Source organism: Rhineura floridana, chromosome 2 (assembly GCF_030035675.1).
Source record: "Rhineura floridana isolate rRhiFlo1 chromosome 2, rRhiFlo1.hap2, whole genome shotgun sequence".
NCBI classification, from domain to species: domain Eukaryota; kingdom Metazoa; phylum Chordata; class Lepidosauria; order Squamata; family Rhineuridae; genus Rhineura; species Rhineura floridana.
In genome coordinates this window covers 171413495-171430319 of record NC_084481.1, presented here as the reverse complement: position 1 = coordinate 171430319, position 16825 = coordinate 171413495, and the positions used below count along the sequence as shown (strand labels likewise).

General features: G+C 42.7%; 1 protein-coding gene across 4 annotated transcripts in view; it reads right to left on the bottom strand.

Moving 5' to 3' along the window:
- Window positions 1–288: 288 nt before the first annotated feature.
- BMF (Bcl2 modifying factor) overlaps window positions 289–16825 on the bottom strand; it is an 84686-nt gene continuing 68149 nt past the window's right edge. For all 4 annotated transcript variants that reach the window (XM_061611460.1, XM_061611463.1, XM_061611461.1 and 1 more), the window contains exon 4: window positions 289–8806. In XM_061611460.1, coding sequence (XP_061467444.1) covers window positions 8705–8806 — 102 coding nt within the window. In that variant the 3' untranslated portion in view covers window positions 289–8704. The remainder of the gene's footprint in view (window positions 8807–16825) is intronic.

The following is a 16825-nucleotide window of genomic DNA, read 5'->3' as shown; positions in this document are numbered from 1 at the left end:
TCTATCACAGGTGGAATTTCAACAGGCACAACTCTTTTTCATCTCTGTCTGACATGCCCATTTCTACACAGTGACTAAAGGTACAGGAGCTCCATTCTCTTTTGCACAAGATATTCTGGGCAAGTTTGCCTTATGTGGAACTTCTGATGCTGAATTGGAAGAAAAAACAATATGTACAATGAAAAGTGATATAAAAATGTCTGTATAACAGCAGCAGTTGCTTTCTGGGTTGTGTATGCCTACATTTCACTCCCTGAAACTTTTCAGAAGAAAAATACATAAACGAGAAATCATTAGATTTTTTAAAAAAAATCTGCATGCAATAATTTTCATAACAGCATTTGAAACAATGTAAATGATCCCATACTCTTATGACCCCTAAACTTCCCCCCTGTCTCCCCCATTCAAAGGCTTCAAATAGTTAAAAGATCTCACACACACAGGAAAAGACTTTCATATTCTCCAGTGCCTCCTTCTGGGATACAGGTCCCGTCATTAGGTCATAGCCACACCATACATTTAAAGCGCATGGCTTCCCCCAAAGAATCCTAGGAACTGTAATTTGCCCCTACAGTTCCCATCACTTTTAATGAACTACAGCTCCCAGGATTCTTTGGGGGAAGCCATGTGCTTTAAATGTGCTTTGCACTTAAGGCCCACAGAAAACAATGGGGCAAGTTAGGTATGAGTAACTTAAGTTCAATTGCTTTCAATGGGACTTCAATCAAGCGCAATTAACTTTCCCTCAGATTTTTATTTGAGAAGCCAACTTCCAAAATTAGTTTCAAAGGAAAAGCACCTCTTATGCAAACATGTGCTCGGACGGGAGGGGAAGGGAAGGGTCAGGTTGCCAACATTTGAACTACTCTCTGCAGGTGTGCCTTTCAACAGTAGCTAGATTTGAATGAATTAATAGGGTACAACCTTTTACACCATGGAAATGGACATTAAATCACCTTCCAAACCCTGCAACTCAAGCTGCTGATAAAGATCCTGAACAGCAAGGCATGTGAAACACAGATAACCCTGTCAATCTGAGGCAGAGGAAAAGAAGAACTTTAGATACCACACTTTATTTACACACATATACAATTATATTCTAGTGCATTTTATGTGTTTGGGATGCTTCCAAATGGGGGATTCATTTGCAAACAAATCATTTTGATTTACCAGAAATGGTAAATCCTGATAAAACTGAGGGAAAATATGGCATTTTGATGCTGACAATGTTGTGTGGATGCTGCAAAATTGCATGCATATGTAGCATCAATTCCACAATAAACACCCATCTTGAAGCACCCTTGATCTATTTTCTCCGGATACTTAAGGGTTAGAGTATCAGTTCTGAGCCCATGTATAAATGAAACAGAATGATCACAAGCACTCTTTAGATCAGGGATGGAGAACCTTTGGCCCTCCAGATGTTCTTGGACTACAACTTCCATCATATCTGCCCATTGGCCACGCTTGTGGAGCTGATGGGAGTTGTAGTCCAGCAACATCTGGAGGACCAAAGGTTCCACATGTCTGCTTTATATGCTGAAAGAGTTTCTGGATAGCTCAATGAGAAATTATTTTTGAGGTATTTCCCTCCCCGCCCCACTAAACAATCAAAAGCAACATTTAATTATTTTTAATTACCATACAAAACTGTTTTTAATTATAATAATTGGAATGACAACTAGGGTTGCCAACTGACCAGAAAAAAACAGTCAGATCTTTACGTTTCAGAGCACCAATATGTGCAGAAATCAGCAGAGATAGCTTTTCATGGCATGGGCTGTCACTAGCTAAAGTCAAACACTGTTGCCAGCTAAAGATCAAACAGCTTTCAGTGGCACAGCTACAAGTTGAAAAGCTGGCATCCCTGTCAACCTTGTCTTTCAAGCTATGAAATGGATCAGCTGTTAGGAAGGCACGTGAGTCCTCAACTGAGATGTCTCACAATGAAAACAATTTGCAAAGTCACACCTTGAGAATGCATCAGTGTTTTCAAAGTTAATTTTCTGAGGATTCACTGAAGTGTTCTGAAGGAGCCACAAAGATATTGAAGTGACATGTGGCATGATCCTCTGCAGATGTACTCAGAAGTAAGTCCTACAAGCTCAGTGGGATTTACTCTCAAGTGTGCAATAGGATTGTACCTTTGGTTTATTAACTTTTGTCGTTAGGCAGCTACTTAGAGAACACACTTTTAACTACAACAAATACAAAACCGTTCTGATACCACAAGTTCGCCAATAAAGGAAAACCCTCCACATTAGAATAAATTGCTGGTAGAATATGCCAGTGAGTGATATCCGCCATCAGAACAATTCCCAGGTCTGCTTTACGTGTTACTAGCTCCATTACTGAGATGATCATCCACAGTGGAACTAGCAATGGTCGGGGGGGGGCTCTTACTTGATCTCCGGTCACTGGTGTTGCTGCGTGGGCATGGTGCAAACACACTGGCAGGAGCACCAGATTGCCTCCACTGGCATGCTTGCATTGTGCTGATCTCGTCATTGCCTTGCTCCTGCCATTTTTTTTCCTCGTAAGCTGCAGCCAACACCAGTAACAGGTCACGTAAGTGCTGGTGTTCCGCCCTGCTGACTGTTACTGAACCCATACCCAAACATTTAAAAAATGTTGTAATATGAGAATGAACTACAAAGATATCTGCTTTCACTACTCAAAACTGGGCAGATCAGGAGTAAGAAATACTCACCAACTCGAAGATGGTTATCCTCACATGTCATTGTCTGTTCTGCAAAAGGTATTAAAAGCTACACCAGAAAAAGTTGGGTGTTGGGTTCCCAGGTTGTCACCTGGAGATTGGCCCTAGACCTTGAAAATCACCCAGTACATCAGGTGATAAGGCAACCATGTAACCATCCCAAGGCATTTTGCTGCCTGAGGCAAAGGAGATGGCACCTCTACCCTCCCATCTCCATCCATCCCCAGATGTCATTCAGACTGGCAGCTGAATCCTACTTCAACATTAGTGATGAGACAGGGTCCGCCACTGCACCTGAGGGGCTGCAGGGCAAGTCATCCAGCATATACAGCTCTTTCCTCCAATATCTCACTGTTGTTCCTTGCCCCCCCCTTAGCATCTGCTGGCTGAGGTGGCTGCCCCATTCTCCCTAACGGGCAGGCCCTGCAGCCATGACTTCCTTCCGCTGGTTCCTCCCTCCACCCCAATCTCTGCTTGCTATGACACGCTGGAGTCTGGGTGTGCTATATAGGCAGGCGTATGTGGTTGGTGGGGTAGGTCACAGCATGGAAAGAACAGGTGGGCAAAGTGTCTACCAATGCATTGGTTTTGTTTTTGTAAAGGTACAGGGAGGGGCCACACCTCGGTGAAAGGACACATGCTTGGCATGCAAGCAGTGACGGCAACAATTCCTCACATATCTGAGTACAGCTGGGATCCCTGTCCGAAACCCTGGGGACTCACCACCAATCAGCATAGACTAAACCGAGCTAGAAGGACCAATGGTTCCAGTCAGTATAAGGCACCTCCCTAAGTTGTAGGCTGCAACTTGGCAATCTGACCACAGTGTAAAAATACAAATTGATTTTTTTGGTGGTGTTTACAACATTTTCTCCACACTTACAAACAGGTAATAATGGTTACTAGTTATTGTCTGCTTTGTTTGCAGCTAGTGGGGTGGTTTCTATCAAGGAGTGCAATAAGCACAAGTACTTGTCATCTGACACTGTTACCTTCGACATTATGCTCAAGAGTCTCTCAACCTTTGCATATATAGCATTCCACTAGGCCCATCCAACTTGTAACACCATTTTCAGAATTAGTGCCATACTCAGCCCACTTCCACAGAGCTGTATTGTCAAAGTAGAAGCCAGCTATTGCTGCAAATCACCGACTATGTAGGTGCTTGTTTGTGCGAAGTACTCATTAATGCAAATCAACACAAGCTCACAGTTTCTTTAGAACAGCATCTTGGTGCATCTAACGAAGGCTTTATCGCCATGCCAAAACAGCCCTATTCAAACTCCACATGGAGCAAAACAAGCCAATCTGAGGGAAAGCAAAGTTGCACACATTGCCTTCCACGCAAGTACTGGATCCCCCTCCCTGTTCCCTTACACTAGTAGATACGGACAAAGCTTGTGAGTGGCGGAGAGGTGCTGGTATAGTGAGAAAGTCTCGCTCAAGGGCAAGCGTCCAAAACGAGAGTTCCATCCTTCAGCAACACTGATGACTCGCTGCCAGGAGGCTGCTTAAGTTGGCAGAAGAAGACAGGCAGACCTGGTACAATGGGGGGAAAAGACTATGCAGTATAGAAAAATCTACAGAGACCAAAAGAAAACGGTAGCAGTGGATAAGTAGCCACAGAAGTTAGACTGCAGGGCATTACTAGCACAGAGACCATCAGCACTTTGTGAAAGGCCAATGTTCCCAAGGGCTGTTCTTTTTATCTTGAAGACCAATCCCCTCCCTCCACCATGGCCTAATTTTTGGCAGCTGAGAGCTACCTTGAGCAGTACAGTTTGTTATGATTGCTGTCTCAGTTTCCAAGAACTGCAGCAAAAGCACTATTACTGGCTTTCATATATCCAACAAAAGTTAGGTTTTAAAAGGACTGACAAAGAAAGAACAGAAAATGTGAAAGAGATAGCAAAAGGAAAAGATGCCTAGAGAAAAAAAAACGCTCTTCTCCGAGGATGCTTCCAGATGGGGAATTAATTTGCAAACAGATCCTTGAGATATCACAGATGGGTAGTTGGCAACACGCAGGTTTTTAACTTTTGGATTTTTCCTGGGAAGGGTAAATCCAGATTAAATTGAGGTGTGTGTATGGAAATACTGAGTGGCATTTCATTCCCAATGATAGCATGTGGACACTGCAAGAAACTTGCATGCATGACAGCACCAATCCCACAATAAATAATCATCTGGAAGCACCTTTAGTGGACAAATATGCTGGTGACGGGTGTACAGAATGCAGGATTTTTGTTTTTAATGTCAGTTCATCCTAAAACTTGCACTTGAAAAAGTAGGCACACATATAAAAGAAATCAAAGGCTTTAACTCTATGGAAATGTGCACAGATCTAAAGATATAAAAAAGGGACCAAATTCCATTACCTTCCAAACAGTCCAGATTAAGTGATCTTGAGAGCTGTCCCTCCAAACTTCGACTTTCACAAATATCTAACTGTTCTACTGTTCCAACACTGCAATCCAAATCTCTGCTAGGTAGTGGCAGGGCTACCACCACATCCATAGCCCTGCTAATCACATGGGCTGTGGCAGAAGAGAGGCTTGGGATCCTGTGGATCCACGGCCATCTCAGCCCTTCCGTCCTCTCTGCCCCCAGAATACCCCATTTCAGGGCATTCTGTGGGCTGCCAACCATTCCTCCTAGCCCAGGGCTAAGGAGTTTTGGATTGTAGCCTTAAAGCATGAAATATTTACTTGAGAGGATGCCCAGAGATGTCCAAATGCACAACAGAGCACAAACGTATACCCTTCAACAATTCACAGATGAAGATAGGAACAAATATTCCTCACACCAAAGATCACTGTGCATACAATCCACCTCCGGTACTATATATATGCAGTGGCAGTGTCTGCACTCATTGGTCATGCCCTGCAATGCCTTTGCTTATGTGCATACATTTACAAACCCATGCACTCCCTCCCAGCCCCCAGGTTAAACTTTTAGACACTTCGGGAGAGAGCTGATTGCTGAGGAGAGCAACTCTAGCATGTCATAATAACAAAATGTTAATAAAACATCACAGAGGGTTAAAAAATGTACACTTCCCAGAGACTGATACTAGAAAAATATTGGAACAGTAAAGGTATATAAACAAAACACAATGGAGTTGCACACTATAGCAGACTCATTGGGAAGACCCATATCAAGCCAAGTCTTTCTAGCCTGCATAGCTGAGATATAAGTTTTAAAAGGGCATGAAAAGGACAGAGGAAGCAAGAAATGTGCAGCTCCTCATGTTCTGTGACCACATCTTAAGCAGCAGATTGCTGCTGTTCTCCAGGAACTGAGAAGTTAAAATTTCTTGTAGGTTCCCCAGATCCTCATTCAGGATCGGCACTCACGTCTTTATATATTCAAGACGGGATGGAGTGATTGTGTCTGTCTGCTAACCTATTACACAGCCTCACTGCAGGTCTTGTTTCTCAGTCACACACACTTTTAAACAGGAATGTAATCAGCATTATTACAATTGTTCAGTGTTAACCAACAGCCAATACTGACAATAATAAAAAACGTAAAGGGTTGCATCCAACCAAGTCATCCTTTACAATGGGACTTCCTTCCCCTCTCTCCCATCTGCTCCAGAGGGTTGGGGGAACCCCCAGCACAGATTTGGGGTGTGTGACAGGGGTGCAGGGAGAGGAAATGCTGTTGAGCAGGCAGAAGTCCTTGTACTATCGGCACCACTGTGTCGGATAAAATCCAGTATTATTGATTATTCAACAATAACAATTATGTCTTGATATTAACGGAAGGCACACATCTTTTGTTCTAAATAGTTTGTTGTGCTACCTTGATCCAGCTGTACGTACTATACAGTTTCAAAGCTGACAAGAACTCAGATGACATCTATTTGTTTACTAACCAATGTTCACTCATGACAGCCTCCAATTTTGCTGGCAATTGGAGATATACTGAATGGATTTTAGGTATCAACTGTGCAAAATGTGGGATAAGAATTACTTCTATTGATCAAGAACAGCAGTGAAAGGGGCTGCCAAAAATGAATCTGACAAGTCTTTTAATAATTAAAAAAGAAGAAGCCATAATCTTCCCCACACCATCACCAACTCCATAGGCCATTATAGGTTGTGCAATCTTGTTCGGCAACTAATTTTGTCCGAGAGCCATTCTGAGAAGGGGTGATGTACGTATATATTTATATGGTGGAAGGCCCAAACACCACCTCCCAAATAAGTCTGCCAACAAAGTCTCATAGTCACAACCACACCTCCAAAGTGATCCGTTTTCATATCAAGACTATTAGAAACTCTCCAAAGGCTGGATTTGGTTCAGGAAAACCATTTTCCAACATGATGAAAACAGTGTTCTAAGCAGGAAGCTACCAAATCATCATGGAAAATGTTAAAAAATAAACTAACAAAAAATAGCTCTGCCAATTAGCACAAATGATGCAAAGGTCAGCTTCACAGGAGCAAGACGCAGCAAAGGTAGAAGGAAATCTGGAGTAGAACGAAGGCTGGGGTGGAGGTACAGCTGAAAACCTTGTGGGAAGGAACTTTCTCTCTCCCAGACTGTCTTCTTCCCCAAAAGGAATAGTTGAAAAATTAGAAATTTTGGGAAAAACTGAATTAAAAAAATTAATTTTCTTTCACAACGGTTGTGAACTTCTTTAAAAGTAGGGTTTATAAATCATACTGGTAGAATCTGTTTGTGATGGTATTATTTTCTTAGATCAAAGATACCTTTTATACAGTAGTGTTAGTAATCATATCACTGTTACTAATTTGGGCTGAATTGCTAAATGAGGAACACTCTCAGATGTTGGAAAAAAGACTACTAAATGTTGCAGAATGCAGAACATCTTCAGGTATTTGGTGCAGGAGTGCTATCTGGGAGTCTGCCAAATATATTGCTCCTGCAGGATTGTGGCAACGTCACTGGACAAGAGACCCTCTCATATCTCGCGTGTGTCAAGATTGAAAATGTCACGTTCAAAACCTGCCTGGGTGCGCAAATCTAGTTTCATCGTTGTTTGGATCAAGGCCTCTCTATCTAAGTCCTGATAATAAACCTTTCTTCACATTTCCTGCAATGTTTACAGTTTTTGTAGTATACCAATAATGTGTGTTGTTGTTGTTTTTTAAAGAAAATTAATCCTATTTTCCCCAACTGGCAAAAACTAAGTAAGGTACTTTTGAGGGCAGTAGACTGCAGCTTCATCTCTAACACTGGATATATTTGAAATAATGGGTTGAATAAAATTAAGGCATTTATACTTTAAAATTTCATAAATATATCATACAGTACAAATTTATCTAAGTTAAACACAATACACTTCATATTCTTAAAGTAGTAGAGTAATCCTTTAAATAAGAAAGTATTGCATATATTTCAATTTTTCCCAAAATATTGTTTTTAAAGATGGGGAGAAGAGGGAACCCAGTTTCATGGCTTCATGAATTCCAGAGATTTCTAGTCAAGCTTTACCCCTTTTTTGCACCAGGGTCTCCAGTAATAAAATGTAAGAATTAAAGATTGCCCTGCTGTACATGTATGTTATTTCACAGTTGTTCCTGAACAGATCTTCTTCAAAGTTTTCCCATTGTGCAACAAAGGTGTCTCATTTGGAAGATACCCACATTTGTTTCAACTCATCAGCCCTGAAATATAACCAGCAATCAATGTTACAAAATGCTGTACGCCCTTCATCAGCTAAAACCGGAGGTTTCCTATACCAGCCCTCTACTTGCTCACTTGCGTCTTCATTACAAGCCATACACTTCATGGGAGGATTGTTCTTCAACAGTGTTGGACCAAAGCTCTCCACCTCAGAAGACAGGGAGCCACGGAGAGAGAAAGCAAGTCCTTTTAGAACAAGTCTTTTTGTACAAGAGTCCTCAGTTTCACAGGAACCTCCCATCTGTCTAGTGGCATGCACATTTCAGCCCTGGATTTGTTCAGTGCTCCCAGCAGACTGGATGGGACCTGGAAGAAGTCGGGTAGGTCTCACCTCCGACCTGCGCGGTGTCTGTTTGCCTCCATGTTCAACGCCACATTATGGAGGAAGAGAAGAATCTGCCACCAGACCTGATTTCTGTTCTGCTGGTGCTGCAAAAAGGGAAAATGGTCTAAACACGATTACTCATATTAAAATTATCACCCAAGACCTGATCTTATTCCAATGAAAACTAAGCTACATTTTCAAGAACAGACACTTCAATCCCAGCAGAACAACACGTCTGAAGGAAAATGAGAAGAGGGAGAAGAAGAAAAAGAGAGAGGTAGATTCTCCAGGAATAATTGTAGCTCCAACATTATAAAAAGAAAAGAGCAGACCCTTTATGTATTGTGCTCACAAAAGGATTAAGGGTTCCCCCCCCCTCCTTTTTGCAGGATTCTGCAGAGTTTAGCCAAGTGCTGTTTTTAATCAGATTGGCTTCTGAGCCACTCAAAGCCCCAGCTGCAAGAACAAACAACTTTTTTCCTTCCCCCCTTCTTTTTTTTTAAAGGAGAGTGACCCCCTCTTCTCCAAAACATAGGAGAAAGGAAAGGGAGGGGAGAGAAGTGTAGCTGGTGATCCATCTGTAAGTGATTTGACACCATGAAGGTCAAAGGGTTAATCTTCAATTTAAACCACACTGCTGAGACAGCAAAACTGATTTTATCCAGTACAAGAAAACACACTCCTATGCCCGCACACTCTCTCCCCCCACCATGCTTTGCTTCCCAGCATCTCCAAGATAATACTGCCCCTTTTTATAGCTCCTTTTGACAGTAAGCCATAAATAATCAGTCTTGGAGCCCTTTCCTACTGACTGGAGCCAATTAAACCTTAAGCAAGAACACACTTGAAAACAAAAACAGAAAAAAACCTAGGGGTTATTTCAGGTCCTATTATCAAGCAGCAAATGCAGGAATTTGGTGGGGGCGGGGACCCTTAACCCTCTGTGGCTACCTTTGAACAGGAGTACCCGTTCACTCATCTCTTGTCAAATGCCACAATCTGGCTTTGAGAGTTACGTGCTTTTGGATGCCAGATCAGAGTTTCAAAAATGAGAAATGTGTGTAGACACACAGCTGGATCCAGAGGTCCAGTGAGTGGAGTTCTGCTCACAGCATTCTGCTGTGGAAGGAAGGAGAGAGGTTTCGCCAGAGTTCTGCCTTCCCTTGCAGCCCTGGAACTCTGCTCCAGAGAGTTGGAGGACCCTCTTGAATAGCATGGGAGCTGGTATGGAAAGCTGCAGGGGGAATTGCCTTCAGTGAGCGGCAGCCTCTGGTGGATTGCAGCTCCTTCTGTGAACAGAAGGAGCTCTTCCGTCTGTGGAAGGTCTACTCTGGATCCAAGTCCCTGTCATTGTTCTGCACAGCTGTACTTAAGTGAAATGTGGTGCCTGCCTTATGTTCCATGATGCTGTGATGTAGAAGAAAGGGACAGCCCCTTAAAACAAAGGACCTCTGGCAGCTCCAGGGCTGTTTCTCCTTCATGCCATCCAGCCAAAGATTCTGGTTCTCCCCAATTATCAGCATTTAGTCTCCTTGTTTGTTAACAACGGCGTATTGTTTCCTCCAAAACATTCCAAGTAGCAGAGAATGAAAGCCTGGTTTATGGTGACCGGGGTTGACCCCAGACATTAAGAAAGCCCAAGCAGCTGCACCACATGACTGAAGAAGCACATATCTCAGTTATGCTTTCTGAGATTAGCCCTGTTGGATCTTCTGTGTCCTTGGAAGGGATCTGGAAACATACCAGTTGGATCACTTACTGAATCACTGACATCCCCAAATGACTGCTTGGGAAACTTCAACAGTCAAACCTGATCTGGAACTGCCAAGTATACTTTTGAGAATACAGTATTGGCTCTTAGTGCTTACAGAGGATTTGCACAAGGGACCTCCCCATACACGCATTGCTCCTGCAGTTCCCATCCTCCTTACTGGATATATTGGTGGCATGGTAAAATAATCACAGGTGGAGGAGGGGATTTGGAGGCGTCACAAGTATGCTGACTGAATATGCCTTTATTTCACAACTTGTACTTAGATCCTGCTCCTGTCTTACAAGTGCATTGGAAACACCAGAACCAGTGGGCTGTTGCTACGTTGTTTGACCATGCTGTGGTTTCTGTCATTCTCCTGGGTGGCAATCCACTTTGTAAAAAACAAATGTATAGCGTAACAATGCATGCAGAGATGGTGGCTGGGGTTGCCACTGGGAGGCACCTGCCATGGCTCACGCCACAGGAGGGGGAGGCACTGCTAACATCCAGGGCCCCCTGCTCCTGCACCTCCATGCTGTCACTACCCATTCATCTGTCCTTGGTGATGAGAGGGAGCAGCACCCTCCACTTGACTTGTGCTCTCCCTCTGTGCAACTGCGCAAACTGGGCCTAGAAGGAGAGTTCAAGCAAGTGCTGACAGTGACGAGAAGGAGAACATCATGCCCAAAAGGGCTCCCCAAAACCTGGTGCTGACTGCATATTTGAAAATATGAGGATAGCATGTAAATAAAGCCATGACTACTATAGGTCCATGAGTGGAATGTAGGTTGTTGGGCAGATTTTACCTCGTCAAATAGGAATGGTGTGAAGAACACAGTGACCTTGGCACATATACTGCTCTTGACATAGTGAAGACACCAATACCCCACAGCAGAGTTATCGCTGTAAGTGTGGCTTGCAGCTAACCCAAGGATTTACATCAGTACGAGTACAACTGAAGGGCCACATCTGAAACCACTTTTTGGCACAAAATACACATAATAACGTCTAATATGTACCACACAGGCAGGTATATTTACTTGCTCGATTTTTCCCTTCCAAATTCTCATAAGCAGCACTGGGGAGAGGATAAATTATTGAGAATTTGGAAGGGAAAAATCGAGCAAGTAAATATACCTGCCTGTGTGGTTCATATTAGACGTTATTATGTGTATTTTGTGCCAAAAAGTGGTTTCAGATGTGGCCCTTCAGTTGTACTCGTACTGATGTAAATCCTTGGGTTAGCTGCCAATGGGTTAAGTGTTGTCTTCTCTAGAAGAGGTCTCAGCACTGCCACTTTTGGCACAGCAGGGACCAACCCCTATACAAACAGGCACTGATCACCTGTTACCCAGAGGTTCAAGCCTCCTCAGGCAGCTTTAATTAGCCACAAAGGGCAAGGACTAAAGATACACCAAGTAGCCTGCCCATGTCCTTAGGCAGAAATTGAAGATATTGCTTCAACAGAACTAGACTGTACACTGGCTCCATTTATCTTCAATTCTGCTACAACCATCACATCCAAACTGGCACAACTGTGTGATTTGGTCTGCAAACTGTATTGCGCATTGGTCACAATAGACCACCAATGGTTCAACTTCAGGAAAATATTTCTGGGCAGGTCACACAACTTTTAGCACTTCAAATATATATCAATACATTGACCAAGTGGGGATTGCAGAGAGATTATTATATTTTGAATGTTAGCCATCCATTCCTGCCACACTTTTTCATGCAAACTGCATGTTAATAGTCTAGACCAGCCTTTCCCAACCAGTGTGCCTCTAGATGTTGTTGGACCACAATTCCCATCTTTCCTGACCATTGGCAATGCTGGCTGAGGCTGATGGGAGTTGTGGTCCAACATCTGGAGGCACACTGGTTGGGAAAGGCTGGTCTAGAATGATGGGTAGATGTTTTCTCAATAGGAGATAATAGTTAGGACACAGTTGGAAATCTTTACTTGAGGGTTGTGAATAGGAGAGGCCACTTGAACTTAAGTCTGAGCAATTATGCCCCCCTAAAATGTGTAGTCAATGAAATTAAGAGAACATTTTGATGGAATATTCTGGGCAGAAGAGTAAAATTTGTGAACAACCTTTTTGAGAAATTTCATCATACTTATTGTTGATTTAGATTTCTGTTGTTAGGTCATATTGGCAGGTGATAGAAGCAAAGGGCTAAGAGAAGAAAACTGGAAGGAAAAGGGGCCGGGCCTGTCATTTCTTTCAACAGTATTTAAATAACATTAAAACAATATTAAAACAATTAAAATTTTAAAACATTAAAATAACATTAAAACAATTCACAGATGGGGAAATGGGGGGAAGGGGCATTTTGCCAAATATTCTTCAGGGGAGGACTCAAATTATCCAACAATCCAAAAGGGGCTCAAAAGAGAAAAGAAAAAAATCAAAAATTAGTCAAAAATTGTTTTCTGACAAATTTTGTTTCCACCTACGACAGCATCCTTCCAACCCAGTTAACAGCAGTGAGATGACGTATGCTATACGTATATGTAAAACCAGCAGTTTTGGGGAGAAGCAGAGAGTTAGCAAGAAGGCAGGAAACATGTAGGGTCCCACTCTCTGGGGACGAAACATGAGGCAGTAGATCTGGTGCACAGCAAAAGCGCAATGCTGCTTGATTCCACTCATGCTCTCCTTGTGTCTTTGTAAATGAATCAAATATCACAAAATACCAGAAGTCTCCAATGACCTCTCCTCTAAGGGAGAAGCAGCACTTCCACTACTGGCATTAGGAACCTCAGGCCTCTATGCCTTTCTCTCTGGCCCTTGGGGCTCTGCCTGGGGCATAGCTCTTCCCCACCAGCCCTGTTCTGCATCTATCCCAAGTGCCTTTGCCTGGCTGGAATGTGTTCTTGAACTGTGATAATGCCTCTTGCCAGCCTAGAGGGAGGATGGAGAGGGGTGTGTGTGTAGAAACCTGTGACTTTTGTGTGGCTAGAATGTAGCCTAGTCCACAAAGGTAAGAGTCCTATCTGTTGCATTTTTTGCCTCATTCTTGTCTGCATCTGTCCCCCCCCCCACCTCAGAAGGCTGCCCATGAGGGAATGCAGGCTGGAGGTTTCCCAGCAAAAGTTTCCTACTGAATATTGTATAGAACAATATTCATATAATAATAATAATAATAATAATAATCAGGTTTTCAGTACCTGTAAGTGCTTAAGTGTCACAGGTCCACCTTCTCCCAAGAGTATGCAGCCACCCCTCCCCCATAAACACTGTTGAACTTTGCACTGCACCATATAAATTCTGTTCCTTTTTGGGATATGGTTATAATTATCCAGGAATCTAATAACTATTATTCCACCCAGAGTCTTGTACTCAAAAAACTTTCCATGATATTTACAAGTGGTGTGTATTGGTGTGTTTTGAGGATAAACGGAGAGAGAATTCAGAAGGAAGTAATAATGCTATATGAAACACCCACAAAATGTACTTATCTAGAAGTAATTTCTCAAAATATCTGAGATCTTATTTCCATCACATCATTACCAATTGGGACATCTAGTGCATGAAGTAGATATTTCAAGAGGTGGAGCTTCTTACACAAGAGAGCAAACTTTTATTAATGGAATGGATGTAAAAAAAAAATCACTTTGGCCCAATCTTCAAAAACCAAGGTGTGGCTACTTCAAAACCTACTATTACACTTTTATTAGACTATATGGGTTCTGAACCCTGAAGTTGCAATCCCAACAGCATAAAATGGAACTCTAAAAAATGGAGCAGGAAATCAAGAGGACTCCAGCAACACAAACACAAACCAATGAGTATGATATGCTAAAGACAAAGTATGCAGCCCACTAAAGCTGAGTCACTTGAAAAGTTGTTTTGCCTGCCAGGTGGCTGGAGGCAAACTGTGCTGCCACAGAACAGATTAGACATTAGGTAAAACAAGGAAATTGCTCACGTTCCCCAAGGCAAGAGGTCAGGAACAAGTTCCAGTTGGAGAAGGAAGTTGGTGGGCACAGTGGGGGAAAACAGAAGTAACCACAAAGGTGACCTTTAAAGATCTGGACAACACACACAGCCTTATATGTCTCCATCCTTACTATTAAAAAAAAAGTAGGCAATTAGGAAGGAAACTGTCCACTCTGCTAATGGTTCTTCAATGCTTATTTTTCAGCCCAAACGCCAAAGGGAAAATGAGAGAAATGCTTCAGATATTGTGAAGCCATCATTCTGTCGCAGAAAATGCATGCTGATGAAAGGGGTGTGTGTAGCAATATAGGTCAATCACAACATAACTTCTTATTTGATGTCCAGATGCCACTAAGCTTTTCAGAACAGCACAACACAATTCAGGAAGTGACCCAAGGGGAAAAGTAAAAGAGAAATCCTAGCCAAATAAGCAACAAGAAGGGTTAACAGAGTCTGTATGGTGAAAGACACTGCCTGAGGGTTTTGCAGAAACATTTGTGGTGGGATGGGGTGAGGAAGACTCAACTTATTTGCAGGACGTAAACAATTCCTTGGAGTGCTTATAGTTAAAAATAAACCGTAACTTGTATCTTTCCCTTTCTAACTCAGCCTGCAGGAAGGGGTAGCAAGAGAACACCATGGCAAGAGCCAGTTGATTTCTAAGCCAGAAAAAGATAAGTGCAGGCCACCATTTCCCAGGCCCACAAGGTATGGCCCTTCTTGTCTTGCATAACTCAGATGGTTTGTTTAGTTCCTTGTTCTGCTTGCAACAAAAAGGAAAGAAGGGCGCAGCATTCCCGTCACAGGCTCTCACCTCGGTTGCTTTGGAATTAGCAGTTCTTGAGAGGCTTAGGTGAAGGGTTTGAAAAAAAGGGTTCTAAGTTTTTAAAAAAGCATCCATACAAGCCTCGCAAACTGTTAAGGAAGGCATACCCATGCCTATCCTCAGAACAGGGCAAGCGCTGCAAGGAAAAGAGAAGGGAAGCTGTATCTCATTGGTCCAATGTATGTTTTAAGATGCCAAAGCAAAAAGCTTTAGGAAAACGTGTGTGAACTTTTGTGTGTATAGCCCACCAGATGGCTTTCCCATTGGTCCTCCACACTGGGGACCAAGAGCAGGATCGGGAATGAGTCTGCCCAATCAAAACATATTTCAGGAGAGAATATGGTCAGATTGATTGGTCTCTGCCTTCCTTGAGCTACCTCTCCTCTCACCTAGAGCACAATAGCACAAGCATCCTACACACGTATGGTCACACAGGATACCTCCTCCAAGTTACAATTCCTTTTCTAACTACCTCATAACACCCAGCCATTTCATTCTGCAGCTCGCTCTTGTCATTTTAAGTGTCTTTAGTGTTTATTGTATTTGCATGTGTTTTGCTGCATTTTTAAAATGTGCAGTATAAACCACCCGGACATATTTATACATTATGAGGGCAGTATAGAAATTCGATAAATAAATGATTAAAAGCTTATTCTTACAATAGTTTTGAAACCGAAGGACCTCTCTGCCACCTTTTTCTTCCATTAGGATGAAGCACAAAAGATCCAAGGGATCATTCCTCCTATCAAATTAGGATGGTGGTATATGGCTGTGCTGGCCATCTAGCCTGACCTCCTGCAATAGAAAGAATCCTGAGGTCTAAAATAACTCCCAGCAGCTGGCCTCAGAGATTCCTCTCCAGAAGACAGAGAATGACCTTAACTAGGCAGCTTGCAATCCAAATCAGCAAATACTGAGTCAGTCACAGGAAGACAGTTTATGTATGTGTGTGTGTATGAATGTAGGTATGTGGATGTGTGTGTGCATATATATTTTACAAATAACAAGTTTCTTACTGTCATTCCTAACCTACAGTGCAATCCTCTTTCATGAAGAACATAAGAAAAGCCCGGCTGGATCTGGCAAAAGACCCATCCTCCACCCCTACCCTTTTCTCACAGTGCCCAGCAAGTAGCATGAGAAGCCCACAAATAGGACAGGAGTACAACAGCACCCCCCACCTGCTTGTGATTCCCAGCATACTGCCTCTGAAAGTGGAGGTAGAACATTGCCAACATGGCTGGAATCCATTGATAGCCTTATCCTCCCTGACTTCATCTAGTCCGGTTTTATTTGCCTAATCCTATACATACCTACTAAGAATGAATTTAATGAATTCAATGGGGCTTACTTCAAGGTAAATGTGCATAGGATTGCAGCTGTTGGTCTCCTGTTTTAAAGAGAAGGCAATGCATTTCCTCTTAGTCTGCAGCAGCAAAGAAGCACTCTGGCACTAACAGTGAATCACTCACTGCCATTCGTAGTGCAGGGTCAGAGCCCAGATCTGAGGTCTCAGACAACCAAGGATCAGCATTTGTCACCATTTCAGAAGCAAACAGCACAGGGAGGGAGAGGATGAGCAGAACTTAGCATCCAT